Source organism: Ctenopharyngodon idella, chromosome 7 (assembly GCF_019924925.1).
Source record: "Ctenopharyngodon idella isolate HZGC_01 chromosome 7, HZGC01, whole genome shotgun sequence".
Taxonomy (NCBI): domain Eukaryota; kingdom Metazoa; phylum Chordata; class Actinopteri; order Cypriniformes; family Xenocyprididae; genus Ctenopharyngodon; species Ctenopharyngodon idella.
Window position 1 is genome coordinate 32,167,946 of NC_067226.1, and position 17,615 is coordinate 32,185,560.

Genomic DNA, 17,615 nt, shown 5'->3' on the forward strand with positions numbered 1-17,615 from the left:
GAAAGGTAATATTAAAAAAAAAAATCATAGTAGAGGCACTTTAAAACACTCAAAAACAAGTGATTTGGTAAAGAAGTGAGATTTTAAGGGACGTTTGGCAGAGAGATGCATAATTGTTTGACCCCAAATTAAAGCAACAGTTTATTATTGTCGTTCGTAAAATGTGGATTAAATAAACATTTAGCAAAGAACACCAAAGTCACAGAGCAGAAAGATTGGAATATTGCCTTTTTATTTTTATATTAGTCCTATATTTAAAATAGCAAAGAATATAAAGCTTATAATGACAAAATGAAAAGAAATAATATTAATATTATCATTCTACATGGTCTGCAGTCACAATGACTTCTCATTTAATCCTTCCTATTCAAATCTACATACAAGGAAGGAAACAATATCACATCACTGTACACTTGAAAATAACTATAGATAAATAACTAACACATGAACACATTCATCATTTCAAAATTGTAACAGCCTAGTCAATTCATTAACACAGAAAACATGATAAAGTACAATAATTACTATTTCATTCTTTTCCAGAATGATTGAAACTTAATACAATTTAAGTTTAAAACTTGTTGTACAGGTGAATTATGAAATATGCATTAGTTTTAGAAATTATAAAACGTTGTGATTAAGTTAATTTGAGGACTCTAAAGCACACAGACTTGAAATTGAACTAAGAGCTGACCCTTGTAGCCTTGCAGGCCAGTACCTTGAAAAGATATTACAGGGACTAGATTCTCTTGAGCACAGACTTGGTCTGAACATTCCTTCTGTCTCCTCATCTTTTCCCCCTCCAATATGATGTGATCAGGTTCATCTTTTGTCATAAAGACATTGTGCATTCCTTAATTCTTGCATTAGCTCTGTTCCACAGAGAAGTTAGTGTCTGACCTGAATGATGCAAAAAGATATATATATATATATATTTAGGACCTTAAAACAATTAATTCATTTAAAAAAAAAAAAAAACCTTAAATAGTTCTTAAAATGTAAAACAGTAAATCTGACACATCATCTTGGTCATTTTGCATATATATGGAGTTGATGTTTAATTAATTATTAATTTAATAATTATTAATCTAATTTATTTCTTTACTGAAATGCTATACTACACAATTATCAGATCATCATGCTATACTGTGATCAAGTGCACTTAAAGCTGGAAATCTATTATGTGGTGTGTACTGCCATCTAATGGTGATGTACTAGACTGCAACAAGGCCTTTTACACCATAATGACCCCAGTTACTTCTACTATAAAGAATTTTAACTAAATAAAATGACATAAATATGTGATGTTTTGATAAACCGTATATTCTATTTGTGACCCTGGACCACAAAACCAGTCATAAGTCGCACGGGTATATTTGTAGCAATAGCCAACAATACATTGTATGGGTCAAAATGATCGATTTTTCTTTAATGCCAAAAATCATTAGGATATTAAGTAAAGCTCATGTTCCATGAAGATATTTTGTACATTTCCTACTGTAAATATATATAAAAATGTATTTTTGTGAGTAGATATGCATTGCTAAGGACTTCATTTAGACAAATTTAAAGGTGATTCTTCAATATTTTGATTTATTTGCACCCTTATATTCCAGATTTTCGAATATCTCGGCCATATCCTAACAAACCATACATCAATGGAAAGCTTATTTATTCAGCTTTCAGATGATCTATAAATCTCAATTTTAAAAATTTGACCCTTATGACTGGTTCTGTGGTCCAGGGTCACATATATAAATCTATAGCGTATATTCTCATAACATCAAGAGAATCTATACTTACATGTCATGACTTTTGCCGACAATGTGGGTGTTGTACTCTAGAATGGGAGGGATGCTCTCCTCGTCTTCAGGCACCTGTAAAGAAGGATTTTTTTCAAACTCAACCCAGACCTAAAGAATTCAGACTGTATAGAAGAAACTGGGCTACTCGTCACATTCAGGTTCTCATTTGAGGTCCATAGTGCCACCTAGCTGTGAGACAAGTAAATACAATTTCAAACTCACCTCCCAGTACACCTCATCATCAAAGCAGTTCTCATCCGACGGGTCTCCCCAGAATGGCAGTCTCAGGATGCAACCTGTTTTTACATATACCAGGGTTATTATAGTTAACTAAAACTAAAAACATTATTCGAAATAAAATAAACAATAACTAATTATATACACACATACAGTATATATATATATATTTTTTGGATGCTCACCTACTATAATTCCACCTACGATTCCAAAAACGAGAGCAACACAGATACCAGCTGCCTGGAAGCCTCCTTGCATGGCGGGTGTCCTGTTAGCAAAGTCCCCTTTAAAATCAAAGGTGTTTACCAACCTGTTGAAAGAAAAGGATTTGTATCAGCAACATACAAACTTTTAATATTCAAAAATACAAGCAATATTTTATAATATTATTGATTTAACTGCACTGAACTAGAACAAAAATTTGAACTGAATTAAGCAGGATAATGGAACTAACTTTCCAACATTTTTAATGACTGAATTGAATCTGAATTGCTGAAAAAATGATACTATTGTCTTGATACTAAAAGTTTTACAAACTAAATTTTTAGGCTGCTCTGACTCAGCGGTCTAATGGCGCTCGTCAAAATGATCGAGATAGCCAATCAAATCACAGGAGGCGGGTCTTACTGTCACAACGCAACGAGAGTTCGTGGAAGGATGTAAGTAGTTACGATAGAAATGTTAAGCGACTGACCGTAAGACTATCTAGTGATGCTTTGAAACTACTCAACTTTTTTTTTGTGAAATTTCGCCGTTTTGAACTAAAAATGCGATCATTATTAATGTAGGCTAATTCATAAATGAATGTGACTAGACCGTTTTCGACATAGGCCTATTAGGCATACGAACATATTGCAGCTGAGACTAAGTAATTTCATGATTGATTAAATATTAAAACTGTTTATTAAAGGTACACTATGTAACGTTTTTGTTCAAATTTAATAAAATTAAATTAAATTTAAAGTGTGTATATTATAGACCTGTCGGGATGGTTTTCGCGGGAAACTGCATACATGCGTCACTCGCTCGTGTGTGTCTCGTCATATCCATAAACAGAGAAAAGTTGCTCCGGCTACTTTGACACATGTCTGGGGCATAGGTTAGTTGTCACAATAAGCGAGAAATGTTGACATGGAGAAGCTAAATCAGTGTTCCCAAGTCCATGGTTTTCCCGTGGAATTGGGCTGCTTTAACAGTGTTGCCACGGGTTGTTTTTTATGTCTGTGTGTTGAAGAGACCCCAATAACGTGATATTTAGCCCCTGGAATGCTAATTTTACCAGGGGAACCCTGCCAAAAATGTGGATTTTACCCCATAGGTGGCTTTTATTACTCAACAGGTGAGTAAGGTATTTTATTGAACCGATAAACTGCCATATGTCGTTTCTAACAGAGTTCATTGTAAAGCATTATCTGTTGTGAAAGGTCATTTTTAGCACTGTGCTAGAATTTACTTTCAAGGAATTACTGTGTCTATTAAATGGGTAAAGCTACAGTAATGTCGTCAGCTAGTCAGATTGAGATCTTTCCATCCAAACTGGTTAAGCCTATAGTGAATGTTTTATGAGCAGTAGGATAATCTCTCTCTCTTTTATTTTTTATGAGAAAGAACCATATTCATCTGCACAGAGCCGAAGCACAACCAAAACAATGTTCTTCCGCAAAATGCATGCAGTTTTGTTTTTTAACCGCTAGACAGTGTACCTTAAATAATCTTTGCATGATATAAAATGTAGTTGTATACTAATATAACTAAACATTCACACTCACCCTTCGTGTCCATAGACACTCTCGCTGGCAGTAGCTGCTGTGATGGCACCAACAACTCCTCCGAGGAGCCCGGGCATGGCGTGCAGGTTGTGGATGCCACAGGTGTCTTGAATCTTCAGGTACTTCTCCATGAAGGGCTGCAAAGGAAAAAAAGCAGGTATAAATGAATCTGTTTTCACAGCGCAAATGACGCTCAAATCTGCTCTTCTGTCACACTCACAGTGAGCACCAGGTAGCCGAACGTGGACAGTATCCCACAGAAGAAGCCCACGATGAGAGAACCGTAGGTTGTGATCATGAACTCGGCCGCTGTGCCCATGGCCACGCCCCCAGCCAGTGTTGCATTCTGGATATGCACCTAAGTTGCACAAAACAGGTGCAATGTTACAAAACGCAGATAGGATGCTGCAGACGCCATTGGGATATAATGAAGTGCTGTAATTTACCATGTCCAGTTTTCCCTTCTTGGCAGAAAGGCTGGATATGGCAAATGTAGTAAGTACAGAGGCCGCCAGAGCAAGGTAGGTGTTTATGGCTGCCCGGTGTTGACCATCTCCATGATCTGAGATGGCGGAGTTGAAACTAGGCCAGAACATCCAGAGGAAGAGGGTCCCTGTAAGAGGAAACATTTTCAGATAAAGGACTGGGTTTTTTTGAAAGCAGCTGGTGTAAGATCTTATCAAGTGTATGTACTGTGTGTAACATAAAAGGTCATCATAACATACCAATCATAGCAAAGACATCAGAGTGGTAGACAGAGCTGCCCAAATGCTTGCTTTGGTCTAGCTTCGGTCGATACAGAATCCATGATATTGTCAGACCGTAGTAGGATCCGAACATGTGGATGACCATGGATCCGCCGGAATCACGAGCCTGTGAAATGCAAGAGCAATTAGTTAAAATCTGTTTGATTTTGGAAGAAATTTTCAGGATGATGAAGGGTTATCATCAAGAAGAAGAAACACAAAAGAAGATATTTTCTGTAGTATTTTTTTCCTACTATGGAAGTCGATGGGGTCCAATCAGATGTTTGGTTAACGAAAGTTTTGAGTTCAGCAGAAGAAAGAAATTTATACAGGTTTGGAACAACTTGAGGGTGAGTAAATGATGACAGAATTTTCATTTTTGGGTAAACTATCCCTTTAAGTAAAATAAAGGGAAATAAAATAAAATAAAATATCAGTATTAAATGGAAAAACTCATTTTGTTTAAATCAAAGCACTAAAACTGAAATAAAAATAAATTAAACCTAAATGGTAAATTAACAAAAATACAAACGCACATAACAAACATTATTATTTTCAGTATCATTAATAGACTATTATAGTTTTTATTAATATTTTAAATTCATATATTAATTTTTGTGTTTTAATTTTAATTTTAGTAATTTTGTTTTGGTTTTTGTCATTTTTATTATATATGTCATATTTAATATAATATGTCTATATAGTTACAGTTATTAGTGTTTTATTTAATTTTTAGTTTTAGATATTTTAGTACTTAAAATTTAAACTAAAAGAAAATGAGAAATGGCGCCTTGGCAACTAGCTGAAATAAAATAAGTTATATATATATATATATATATTCAAACCAAAAAAATTTCAGATATTTTTGATATATTTTTACTAGTGGGTGCAGAACACTATAGCTCATTTATGTAAGTGAGGATAGCAAAATAAAGTAAACTGTGACATATTATACCCAAAAATTCTTCATACAGTGAACTACCAGTAAAATTGATAAAAATTTGGAACCAAAAATTATTCAGACACTTTGACCTGACCATGTTTTGCTTAAGTGTTATCTGACAAAATTAAGATTAATTTTTTTCTGACACAGTTTAACTCTGAGATCTTGTCATTTTATTACCATTTTTTTTTTTTTTAAACTATAGTGAATAAACTGAATTAATGAATGAAATGTTCAAGGTGTCTGAATAAATTTTGGTTTGACTGTATATATATATATATGTATGTGTGTATATATATATATATATATATATATATATATATATATATATATATAACATTTCTTTTATTTCAGTTAACATTTATTTAATTTCAAGTAACAAAAATGTTTTTATGGTTTCAGATTTAATCTTAGTTTTAAATGACAGTGACAACAAAATTACAGTGATAACAAAATGATTAAAAATGTAACAATGAAAAGTATAACAATAAAAGCTATAATAATAATAATAATAATACTAAAATAACACTGCTACTCACATGGAGAAGGTTAAGAATGATGTATTCCTCAACCGCAAACAGTGTGATGCCAAATAGCGTCAGGACCATCAGTTGTACTGGACTGACTTTTCCCAGGAGAGCTCCATATGCAATAAGACATCCCGCCACACAGAAGTCGGCATTGATGATACTGACGGAAGCAAGATGGAAAATTAAACTTTCTCTATATCAGCTGTATCACATAAGCCAACATCTTCTGATGCATTGTTCAAGTAATGCCCATGATTTATAAGCCCGTCTGATTTAAATGCCCACATGATTTAAATGGCCATCTGGTGCCACTATATTGCGCATACTTGATGTGCAAGAGTAACCTTAAATAAATGAATAAAAGAAGTTATTCTAAGAAAGTGATGTGCAAAACGTACTTCTCAATGCCGATTTTGATTGTGCCATCAAGCGGGTCCAGAGAGTGGAACCAGCCCTGCATGAGCAGAGCCCACTGCAGACCAAAGGCAGCGATGAGGAAGCTGAATCCGACCCCGCCGAAGCTGTAGCGCTTCAGGAAGGTCATGAGAAAGCCGAAACCCACAAAGATCATCACATGTACATCCTGGAAACCTGAGAAGGTGGAGTGGTGGAGAAGGTTAACCTCCATAACTTTCTACCTACTGAAAGCTCAACAAAACATTATTTTACACATTAAAATATGAATTTTAATGACATTATCAGTATCAAACCCTGCAGAACACGAATACTCACTTGGGTATCTGAAGTAGAAGTCGTTCTCGATGTCACTCGTGATGTTTTTCTCGTGTTTGTGCTCGGCCCAGTGTGCATCTGATTCTTCATCGTAACGCACAAACAGTCCGAACAAGATGATCATGGCGATCTGCCACACGAAGCAGACCCCAGGCAGGCTGATCCGGATGTCAGGGTTTTTGGTCCGGCACCAGAAGCCTCGGCAGCAGTCGACGAAGTTCCCCATGGTGAAGTTAAGAGATGATCGGTTGTGTGAAGCTCTCTTGTATTTTCTGAGTTGGGTGCAGCAGTATTTATAGCTGGTAATCTGGAGGTGTGTCAGTGCTCACCTGTTGCAGGTGTACCTTTTGGAAATGAGGGTGGCCGTGACACTCACCTGACAAGACTGATCAATATCTGGGTTTTTTTTTTTAAAGAGGTCATACTAGTCATAATTACACTTTTTACACAAGTTTTTTATACAATCTAACTAATCTAGATACTTATGCAAACCCTCAAAATCAAGAAAATCAGGGCAAACATGTTAATGACTAAGAGTGGGAAACTTTCAGTGCAGCTTTTAATTCTTCTTTTTCTCTCTTGTCCTGCAGGGCAAAACCTGCACTTCTTCTGAGTCAGATGGGCTTTCGACACATGCAAAGAATCGTTTCTTTGGTTCCTTATCATCTGACCGTAAGTAAAACTCTACACGAGTATTTAATTCTTCTATAATAATTATGCATGCAGTTATCATGAGCTCATATTAAATAAGAGACTACATATAAAAATCTGTCTGGGAAAAAAAAAAAAAAAAAAAAAAAAAAAAAAAAATCACACTACAGGAATGTAATGGTCACAAAACATAAATTTTAACCTAAAATATTGAATTGATGTTGCATGAATTGAGTGATGATGTCATTACCGATATTTTATTTTTCTATATATAAAAGAAAAGCTGCATTTTCTGCAAAATCTTTTTTTTTATCTTAAAGAGATAACAAGGTAAGCATGACCAGTTTAATAGTTATTATCAAGCTTCAGGTATTCAACTCATAAGTCATAAGACTCTTCTAAATAGGTAATAACTCAATGATTGACACATTGTTCTCTGTCGGGTACATACCAGATACTATCAGTGTTTTCTGAAGTATAGCTGAACCGCTGTTACATAACCGGATCACCTGTATCTACTCATTATGCAAAGACCTTAAAGCTTTATGTTTAACCCTCTATGGCAGTGGTTCTCAACCGGTGGGGCGAGTAGGCTACAGGATGGGAGAAAAAAAAACCTGAAAAAAAAAAAAAAAATTGCAAATTTTTTTTATCACTAAACTACTGTTAGTAGTGCTAGTGCTACTAGTTTTGTATATACATAACTCCTGAATAAAATTAAAATGTGTTTGGACTGATTTAAAAAAAAAAAGAAGTTTTGAACAAATTTGATTGGTTTGTCGATAGTGAGCACAAATGCAGGTGATAAGCGGTTTTATTAAGCGAGCCATTGAGTCGTTCATTCACGATTCGTTCAAACGGCCGATTCATCAAGAATGAGACAGATGTTTGTGAATGGGTCATTGAATCTTTGACTCAAACGATTTGTTCAAAACACTGAATCATTCAAAACACAATTGAGTGTTGCTGTGAGATGCGCTATGTTGTGATCTTTGTTTGGATTCATCGGATCTATTTTCGCCGCTAAAATAGACCAAAACAGTCATTATTTCGTCTAAAATGTAAGTGACTTAATATTATTAACTTGTTTGTTGAACTGTCATATCAGTGTCACATTTTCAATCGCGAGGTGATGGTAAATTAAGTGATGGTCAGTTGTCAGCTCTCTTGGTCGTCAGGTCGTGTGATGTATGTTGCTGAACTGTATTCAAATGTTATAAATATAAAAACACCACATTTTGAAATTTAACTGCAGTATGTCAATTTAGTTTTTAGTCCTTTTTTGGACCTCACACCCCCCCTTTAATTTTTTTAATAAAAAAATATATACATATAATATCACCTGACATGTCTGTTCAATAAAATGATGGGCTGAAGTGGGTGTAGCCTTTGTTTGGGGATAGAGCAGACATTTTAGGAAGCAAAATAAATAGCAATTAAGATAAATAGCACTGTTTAACATGTTTAAAAGGACATATCTTTGTATAAAAAAATATATGCATGTGCATCAATATGTAAAGAAGTATGTTTGTTTATTAAAAGACTTATTTTGTTTTTATTTATATGCTAAAACTGTGTTTTGTTGTTTGTTGCCTCAGGGCAACATTGTGCAGTTAGAGCACTTTTGTTCAGGCAATAGGCCTATCAAGTGTGGATGCATATTAGAACCATATGGTGCATTCAAATCCTCCTATGAATCTTATGTTTATGAGCTCTGAAAACTCAAAGAATGTGCATTATGTGTGTAATTGATATTATTATTATTATGCTGCCACAGAGAATCAAGCCTATCAGCTGAGAGACTAACTAAATGAGTTCACACACACACACACGCACAGTGGCACACACACACAGTGGCACACATGCAGTGACACACACACAGTGGCACACACGCAGTGACACACACACAGTGGCACACACACAGTGACACACACACAGTGGCACACACACAGTGACACACAAACACAGTGACACACACAGTGGCACACACACAGTGACACACACACAGTGGCACACACACAGTGGCACACACACAAGTGTTGTAATTAGTAGTAGTAGTTTGTTTATTTGATTGTTTGAAGTTTTTGATTGGTTTGAAATAATTTGTGATTGATGTTTATCAAAATAACTTTTACTAATGCATATATTGCTTGTTTTCTTTAATACACATATATAGAAAACCTTGGTGTTTTAGCACCCTTGTGGCACAGTGTTGCCCCGAGGCAACAAACCAGCATCTGGATCTGGGGTGGGGGGCGACAAATATAATGATGGATATATTATCAGGGATCCCCAAACGCAAAAAATGAGGTGAAACATTTTTTTCCCCAAAAAATAAAAAGTCGTGCCATAGAGGGTTAATTCAACTGTAAATCTCACAGATGTTGATCACATTAAGGGAAATTACTAAAACTTTTTTAACCATCTTAATATATTGCATATCTTTTAAATATTGTGCTAATGCTGCAGAAGTTTGCTGTGTATGTTCATCAACACTCTCTGCATTAGCTTCCGTTTTATATCATGAATCATGTAAATGCATTTCTGCTTTTTTAGTTTTTGCAATTTGCTCCTCTCTTTACTCTTGTCATTTCACATCAAATACGGCTTAAAGCACATTGCATATTTTGTGACCGACCAAATTCTGAATTTTCTGAAAGCACAATATTTTTATTATTTGTTTTTTTTTCCTCTAACTTTTAGCAGCATGGACTTGATGAAATTTAGATTTAAATTGTATTTATTATTAAATATTTAAAAGAATTTAAATATTTTAAAAGACATAAACATTTAATTATCTAGACTGCATCCAATAGCTGTATTTAATCTAATCTAAATATACTAAAGAAATAATAAAAAACCTACATTTTAAATTAACCTTTTTTTTTTTTTTTTTTTTTTAATTCTTACAGGATTTAAAGCTTTTTATATAACAAATCTCTCTTGCACCATCCATTCAAGTGTGAATCACTTTCCACATTATAGAATAAAAGTAAAATTATCAAAACTGTCAAATAACACCAGTGAAAGTATGGAAAGTAAGTAGTGACCAAAAATGTGACCAGAAATGAATGCATAGGCAATTTACAGGTGTATACAAAACTAATTTCAAGCATTTAGTCAGAAACATTTAGATCAACAGACATATTGTAAATCAATCAAGTGTGTCGAAACATTTCCCTGGAAGCAAATTAATTTCAAATTAAAAGAGGGGCGTGTGCCTATCTTCACACTTGGCTTAGAGAGCATGTGGCTGTTGCATCGCATAGGAGGTGTGTTTCATGAAAAACAGGTAGAGAGCATGTGACAGTAAGTGTCACCCTCAGATTGTTATCAGGGCGGCATTCCAAAGATAACAAGAATCACATGACCATGCCTGGCCTTTGCAATCTGTCACTAGGACATTCCATTACTGACGACAAAAGGATATCACATGATCCACTGTCAATCAAAGACGAGTCAAGTCTTCAGTTCTGTGCAGCTGATTCTGCATAAAGATAACATTAGGCTTTTATTCTTTTTTAGTTTAATGATCATGCCACGATATATTTGTCCAAATAGATTAATAATGTTTTAATATTGTGGACAATTAATCTGAAATGTGTATGATTGAAAGTCATCTTACATAAATGTCTATGACCAAAAACTAAAACGTGTGCATGCATATTACTTTTAAAAGTAATGCATTACAATTTTGCATTACTCCCTAAGATAGTAACTAATTGTGTTACTTAGTTACCTTTAATATGTTACTTTTGTGTTATTTTTTCCTCACCTGGTCTGGGCTTGCTTGATTGTTTTTTTAATAACCAAAAATACATTTGGCAAATGTAAAGTCCCTTTCACACCAAAAGTGAAATGAATAAGCCTCAGACTGAAGGAAATGCAAATTCACGCCTGTACAGTAAAAGGCGCAGCTCAAACAAACCTTTCATCTGCGCTGCCATTATGGATTGCAGAAGAATAGGACGCAGGAGAAAGTTCAACACTCTTACTTCAGCTATTAAAACAACAAAACAAACAAACAAACAAAAAACCCTCAAATGTGATGTTTATCTGAAGTCAGTATCTATCAAAAGTGGTCCAAGGAAAGAACAGTGTTGAACCAGCGACAGGGTCATGGGTCATTGATGCACGTGGGAAGCGAAGGCTGGCCCGTGTGGTCCGATCCAACAGACGAGCTACTGTAGCTCAAATTGCTCAAGAAGTTAATGCTGGTTCTGATAGAAAGGTGTCAGAATACACAGTGCATCAGTTTGTTGCATGTGGGGATGCATAGCTGCAGACCAGTCAGGGTGCCCATGCTGACCCCTGTCCACCACCAAAAGCGCCAACAGTGGACACGTGAGCTTCAGAACTGGACCACGGAGCAATGGAAGAAGGTGGCCTGGTCTGATCTGACGTTTTCTTTTACATCATGTGGATGGCCGGGTGCGTGTGTCGCTTACCTGGGGAACACATGGCACCAGGATGCACTATGGGAAGAAGGCAAGGACTTAAAAGGACTTAAAGGATCTGCTGCTAACATCTTGGTGCCAGATACCACAGCACACCTTCAGGGGTCTAGTGGAGTCCATGCCTCGACGGGTCAGGGCTGTTTTGGCAACAAAAGGGGGACCAACACAATATTAGGAAGGTGGTCATAATGTTATGCCTGATTGATGTGTATGTGTATATATATATATATATATATATATATACACACACACACACACACACACATATACAGTTATACAGTTTCTTCCAAGTTTAGAAAAAAAGAAATCACTAAAGGCAACTGTAGTTCATATCACCAAGATGTGACCCATGTGACCTCATGTGACCCAGATATGAAAGTAAAAGCATCTTACAAAACCATCATAAGCCAAATTTAAACCATTGCATTATAAATCATCTCAATGACAAGCGGAGTGAGGTCTATTTGTCAAAAACACACCCACAAACTGGGAATAGAGGCTTGGCGGAAATAGACATGCTTTGATTAGGATCAGATCTTGAAGATCTCAACTTGTGAGCGGCCAAACGGTTTAGAGAATAATCTGTTCTTCTGCAGCTAAGTCACAAAAAATGGGAGGATCTGGAATGTCGAGCTGTGAAGAGACCCGTTGTCACAAAGACAAAGACTTACTGATAGTCATGCTGATAGTAACAGTCAGCAGTTTATGTAATGCACCGCGTGCCTGGGCATGTGATGCCACATAGATATTAAAAGAGATGCAATTTTTAGCACTATGCGCAAAAAAAAAATATATATATTATATATATATATACATATATATATACACAATGAATGATAAAAATAATTATATATTTTTACACACACATATATACATACATATATATAATACACACACACACACATATATATGCATGCTCTGGGCAAATAATGCAAATGTCGCAGGTTCACTCATTATTAAGGGTGACCTGTGAACTATAGAGGAGCACTGAGGGTATTCTGTCATCGTGACATGGCAGGTGTTGAAGGTTAAATCACTGCTCCTCCTCTACACTACTTCTACATGCTATTTCACACGTTTTTCACAGATCTGCCCAGTACAGGCCTTGGCTTTTTCTGCGTTGCTCTCATTGTGCTGCCTTCACTGCTATGAGCTCAGCGTACATGCATATAGAGTATAATATATTCTAAATTGCAAAATACAATAAATACAATCAATACACACTTTTTATGACCATTGAATATACATGCTGTTTCTAGTCGTTCATGATTATAGGATAAGGTGTGTAATTTTTGTATTTACAAAAAGCACAAATTTCTGGCCAATAAACACTTTAGAGCTTCTCATATCTAGAAAAATTCATATTCATTCTAGTAATTTGAATAACTTTTTCATGTTTGGAAATCAGAGTTTTAAAATTCTGTCATATACAGTAACCAGGATTTCCACTGGAAACCCAGTTCTTGAAAGATCATATTAAAATAAGAAATGTCTTTTATTTTTAGCTTTGTAAGATTATTTCAAAACTTGTTTTGCCTTATTTAATATATAAATCATTTTAAGCCAAAACAATCAATTGTCAATTAATTTTCCTATTATCACTGTGAAGCTGCTTTGAAACAATCTGTATTGTGAAAAGCGCTATATAAATGAAGATGACTTGACTTTGAGAACCACTGCTATAATGTGTTTCTAACGAACATCTTTTTCCATGGGAAACATCTATTCCAACTAAACCAAAAAAGTAGCCACCTGCATCTATATTTTTCTCTAGTGTTTATTACGTTCTTGGTAGTGCAGTTTCTAGATTTTTCAAGAACGAATCTTTATTGTACACAGATGATAATATCCAAAATTAGATTCTCAATAAAAAGAAGCCAAATTAAAGTGTTAGTTCACCCAAAAATGAAAATTCTGACATCATTTACTCATCCTTGTGTTCCCATAAGACTCGTTTGATATTCAACAGTGCTTTGATCTGCCTGCATTGACACTATTCTTTAAGAGCTGCTGTGCAGCCAAACAATGTACCAGTTATCAATGTAAAGCTGCTTTGACACAATCTACATTGTAAAATGCGCTATATAAATAAAGGTGACTTGACTTGACTCGTTCATCTTCGGAACACAAATGAAGATATTTTTAATAAATTCTGAGCCAGTTCTGTACTCTTCATTGACAGCTACACAACTACCACCTTGACACTTCAAAAATTCATAAAGAGATCGAAAAACTAATCCATATAAATTGAGTGGTTTAATTCAAATTTTCTAAAGAGACACGATCGCTTTATATGATGAACAGATTGAATTTAGGTTTTTATTCACATATAAACATTGATCAGCAAACTTAAACGGAAGCTCAACCAAACCTGCTTGATGTCAAAGAACAAACCTCATTGGTTCTTGCTGAAGCTCAAACGTTCTGCGTAACGCGAGAATGAACCTCATTGGTTCTTGCTGAAGCTCAAACTTTCTGCGTAACATGAGAATGAACCTCATTGGTTCTTGCTGAAGCTCAAACTTTCTGCGTAACACGAGAATGAACCTCATTGGTTCTTGCTGAAGCTCAAACTTTCTGCGTAACACGAGAATGAACCTCATTGGTTCTTGCTGAAGCTCAAACTTTCTGCGTAACACGAGAATGAACCTCATTGGTTCTTGCTGAAGATCAAACGTGCTGCGTAACATGAGAATGAACCTCATTGGTTCTTGCTGAAGCTCAAACGTTCTGCGTAACGCGAGAATGAACCTCATTGGTTCTTGCTGAAGCTCAAACTTTCTGCGTAACATGAGAATGAACCTCATTGGTTCTTGCTGAAGCTCAAACTTTCTGCGTAACACGAGAATGAACCTCATTGGTTCTTGCTGAAGCTCAAACTTTCTGCGTAACACGAGAATGAACCTCATTGGTTCTTGCTGAAGCTCAAACTTTCTGCGTAACACGAGAATGAACCTCATTGGTTCTTGCTGAAGCTCAAACTTTCTGCGAAACACGAGAATGAACCTCATTGGTTCTTGCTGAAGATCAAACGTGCTGCGTAACATGAGAATGAACCTCATTGGTTCTTGCTGAAGCTCAAACGTTCTGCGTAACGCGAGAATGAACCTCATTGGTTCTTGCTGAAGCTCAAACTTTCTGCGTAACACGAGAATGAACCTCATTGGTTCTTGCTGAAGCTCAAACTTTCTGCGTAACATGAGAATGAACCTCATTGGTTCTTGCTGAAGCTCAAACTTTCTGCGTAACACGAGAATGAACCTCATTGGTTCTTGCTGAAGCTCAAACTTTCTGCGTAACATGAGAATGAACCTCATTGGTTCTTGCTGAAGCTCAAACTTTCTGCGTAACACGAGAATGAACCTCATTGGTTCTTGCTGAAGCTCAAACTTTCTGCGTAACACGAGAATGAACCTCATTGGTTCTTGCTGAAGCTCAAACGTGCTGCGTAACACGAGAATGAACCTCATTGGTTCTTGCTGAAGCTCAAACGTTCTGCGTAACGCGAGAATGAACCTCATTGGTTCTTGCTGAAGATCAAACGTGCTGCGTAACACGAGAATGAACCTCATTGGTTCTTGCTGAAGCTCAAACTTTCTGCGTAACACGAGAATGAACCTCATTGGTTCTTGCTGAAGATCAAACGTGCTGCGTAACACGAGAATGAACCTCATTGGTTCTTGCTGAAGCTCAAACTTTCTGCGTAACACGAGAATGAACCTCATTGGTTCTTGCTGAAGCTCCAACTTTCTGCGTAACACGAGAATGAACCTCATTGGTTCTTGCTGAAGCTCAAACTTTCTGCGTAACACGAGAATGAACCTCATTGGTTCTTGCTGAAGCTCAAACGTTCTGCGTAACGCGAGAATGAACCTCATTGGTTCTTGCTGAAGATCAAACTTTCTGCGTAACACGAGAATGAACCTCATTGGTTCTTGCTGAAGCTCAAACGTGCTGCGTAACACGAGAATGAACCTCATTGGTTCTTGCTGAAGATCAAACGTGCTGCGTAACACGAGAATGAACCTCATTGGTTCTTGCTGAAGCTCAAACTTTCTGCGTAACACGAGAATGAACCTCATTGGTTCTTGCTGAAGCTCAAACTTTCTGCGTAACACGAGAATGAACCTCATTGGTTCTTGCTGAAGCTCAAACTTTCTGCGTAACACGAGAATGAACCTCATTGGTTCTTGCTGAAGCTCAAACTTTCTGCGTAACATGAGAATGAACCTCATTGGTTCTTGCTGAAGCTCAAACTTTCTGCGTAACACGAGAATGAACCTCATTGGTTCTTGCTGAAGATCAAACGTGCTGCGTAACACGAGAATGAACCTCATTGGTTCTTGCTGAAGCTCAAACGTTCTGCGTAACGCGAGAATGAACCTCATTGGTTCTTGCTGAAGATCAAACGTGCTGCGTAACACGAGAATGAACCTCATTGGTTCTTGCTGAAGATCAAACGTGCTGCGTAACACGAGAATGAACCTCATTGGTTCTTGCTGAAGCTCAAACGTGCTGCGTAACACGAGAATGAACCTCATTGGTTCTTGCTGAAGATCAAACGTGCTGCGTAACACGAGAATGAACCTCATTGGTTCTTGCTGAAGCTCAAACGTGCTGCGTAACACGAGAATGAACCTCATTGGTTCTTGCTGAAGCTCAAACTTTCTGCGTAACATGAGAATGAACCTCATTGGTTCTTGCTGAAGCTCAAACTTTCTGCGTAACACGAGAATGAACCTCATTGGTTCTTGCTGAAGATCAAACGTGCTGCGTAACACGAGAATGAACCTCATTGGTTCTTGCGGAAGCTGAAATGTGCTGCGTAACACGAGAATGAACCTCATTGGTTCTTGCGGAAGCTGAAATGTGCTGCGTAACACGAGAATGAACCTCATTGGTTCTTGCTGAAGCTCAAATGTGCTGCGTAACACGAGAATGAACCTCATTGGTTCTTGCTGAAGCTCAAACGTTCTGCGTAACACGAGAATGAACCTTATTGGTTCTTGCTGAAGCTCAAACGTTCTGCGTAACATGAGAATAACCCTCATTAGTTCTTGCGCGTCAAGTAAACATGCTTGAACTTCTGTTTATCAGAACTGATGTGTGAGTTGATCAATGTTTATTTGTGAATAAAAGCCTAAATTCAATCTGTTCATCATATAAAGTGATAAAGTCTCTTCAGAAAATTTGGACTAAACCACTCAATGCCTATATGTTAGTTTTATGATCTGTTTATGAACTTTTTGAAGCGTCAAAGTGGTAGTTGCGTAGACTGTAAACGGAAGGACAGAAATCGCTCAGATTTCATTAAAAACATCTTTATTTGTGTTCCAAAGATCAACAAAAGTCTTGTGGGTTTGGGACGACTTTGGGTGAACTAACTCTTTAGTGCTCCATGTGTGGCAAAACCACTTGCAGAACACAAAAATTCAAATATCCTCCTGCAAACTGATCTCTGATGTGATTCAGAACTGGTATGACTATCCAGTTTACTAAGCAGTATTTTTAATTGCATGTGGACAAAAACTGCCAATTAAAGGTGTAATTTAAATTTGACACAGATCTGTCGAAAACACTCAGAGAATTTGCCCCAGGCACTTCCACACAATGCTTTGAAACGCCCTTTGGAGAAAGGTGTCCTGCTGCGTGCCTGACCAGCCGATGAGTTCCTGACCCCCTGTGAGGTTGATCATCCTGTCAAATATTTAGCTGGGAACCTTTCTCCAAGGTGCCTTTCGAAAC

At 36.6% G+C, this 17,615-nt stretch overlaps 2 protein-coding genes across 29 annotated transcripts; both read right to left on the minus strand.

Annotated features, from left to right (window-relative positions):
- Positions 1–210: 210 nt before the first annotated feature.
- On the minus strand, positions 211–7,526 carry rhcga (Rh family, C glycoprotein a). Its single transcript, XM_051899486.1, has 11 exons — positions 6,763–7,526; positions 6,429–6,621; positions 6,040–6,190; positions 4,537–4,684; positions 4,258–4,424; positions 4,032–4,169; positions 3,812–3,948; positions 2,228–2,352; positions 2,028–2,101; positions 1,804–1,877; positions 211–900 (listed from the first exon to the last, which is right to left on the minus strand). The coding sequence occupies exons 1-11, from the start codon at positions 6,986–6,988 to the stop codon at positions 867–869; spliced, it is 1,467 nt and encodes a 488-aa protein (XP_051755446.1). The 5' UTR covers positions 6,989–7,526; the 3' UTR covers positions 211–866.
- A 6,619-nt stretch (positions 7,527–14,145) lies between these two features.
- On the minus strand, positions 14,146–16,925 carry LOC127515605 (uncharacterized). 28 transcript variants are annotated; one of them, XM_051899476.1, is made up of 3 exons: positions 16,611–16,925; positions 15,795–15,845; positions 14,146–15,488 (listed from the first exon to the last, which is right to left on the minus strand). In XM_051899476.1, exons 1-3 carry the CDS (start codon positions 16,919–16,921, stop codon positions 14,252–14,254), a joined length of 1,599 nt encoding a protein of 532 aa, XP_051755436.1. In that variant the 5' UTR covers positions 16,922–16,925; the 3' UTR covers positions 14,146–14,251. The 28 variants fall into 28 exon arrangements, with proteins under 28 accessions (XP_051755436.1, XP_051755434.1, XP_051755433.1 ...); XM_051899474.1 differs by having other exon boundaries at positions 14,146–15,590; XM_051899473.1 differs by having other exon boundaries at positions 14,146–15,437; positions 16,305–16,925.
- Positions 16,926–17,615: the final 690 nt, after the last annotated feature.

Bases quoted from the DNA above. Each gene is read 5' to 3' on its own strand.
- LOC127515605 (XM_051899450.1), bottom strand. From the start codon at position 16,921: ATGAGGGTTATTCTCATGTTACGCAGAACGTTTGAGCTTCAGCAAGAA. The intron at 15,336-15,386 runs GTTCATTCTCGC...AGAACCAATGAG, and splicing joins CTTCAGCAAGAACCAATGAG to GTTCATTCTCGTGTTACGCA.
- rhcga (XM_051899486.1), bottom strand. From the start codon at position 6,988: ATGGGGAACTTCGTCGACTGCTGCCGAGGCTTCTGGTGCCGGACCAAA. The intron at 4,685-6,039 runs GTGAGTAGCAGT...TGCATTTCACAG, and splicing joins TCATTCTTAACCTTCTCCAT to GCTCGTGATTCCGGCGGATC. The intron at 4,425-4,536 runs GTATGTTATGAT...TTCCTCTTACAG, and splicing joins TGATGTCTTTGCTATGATTG to GGACCCTCTTCCTCTGGATG.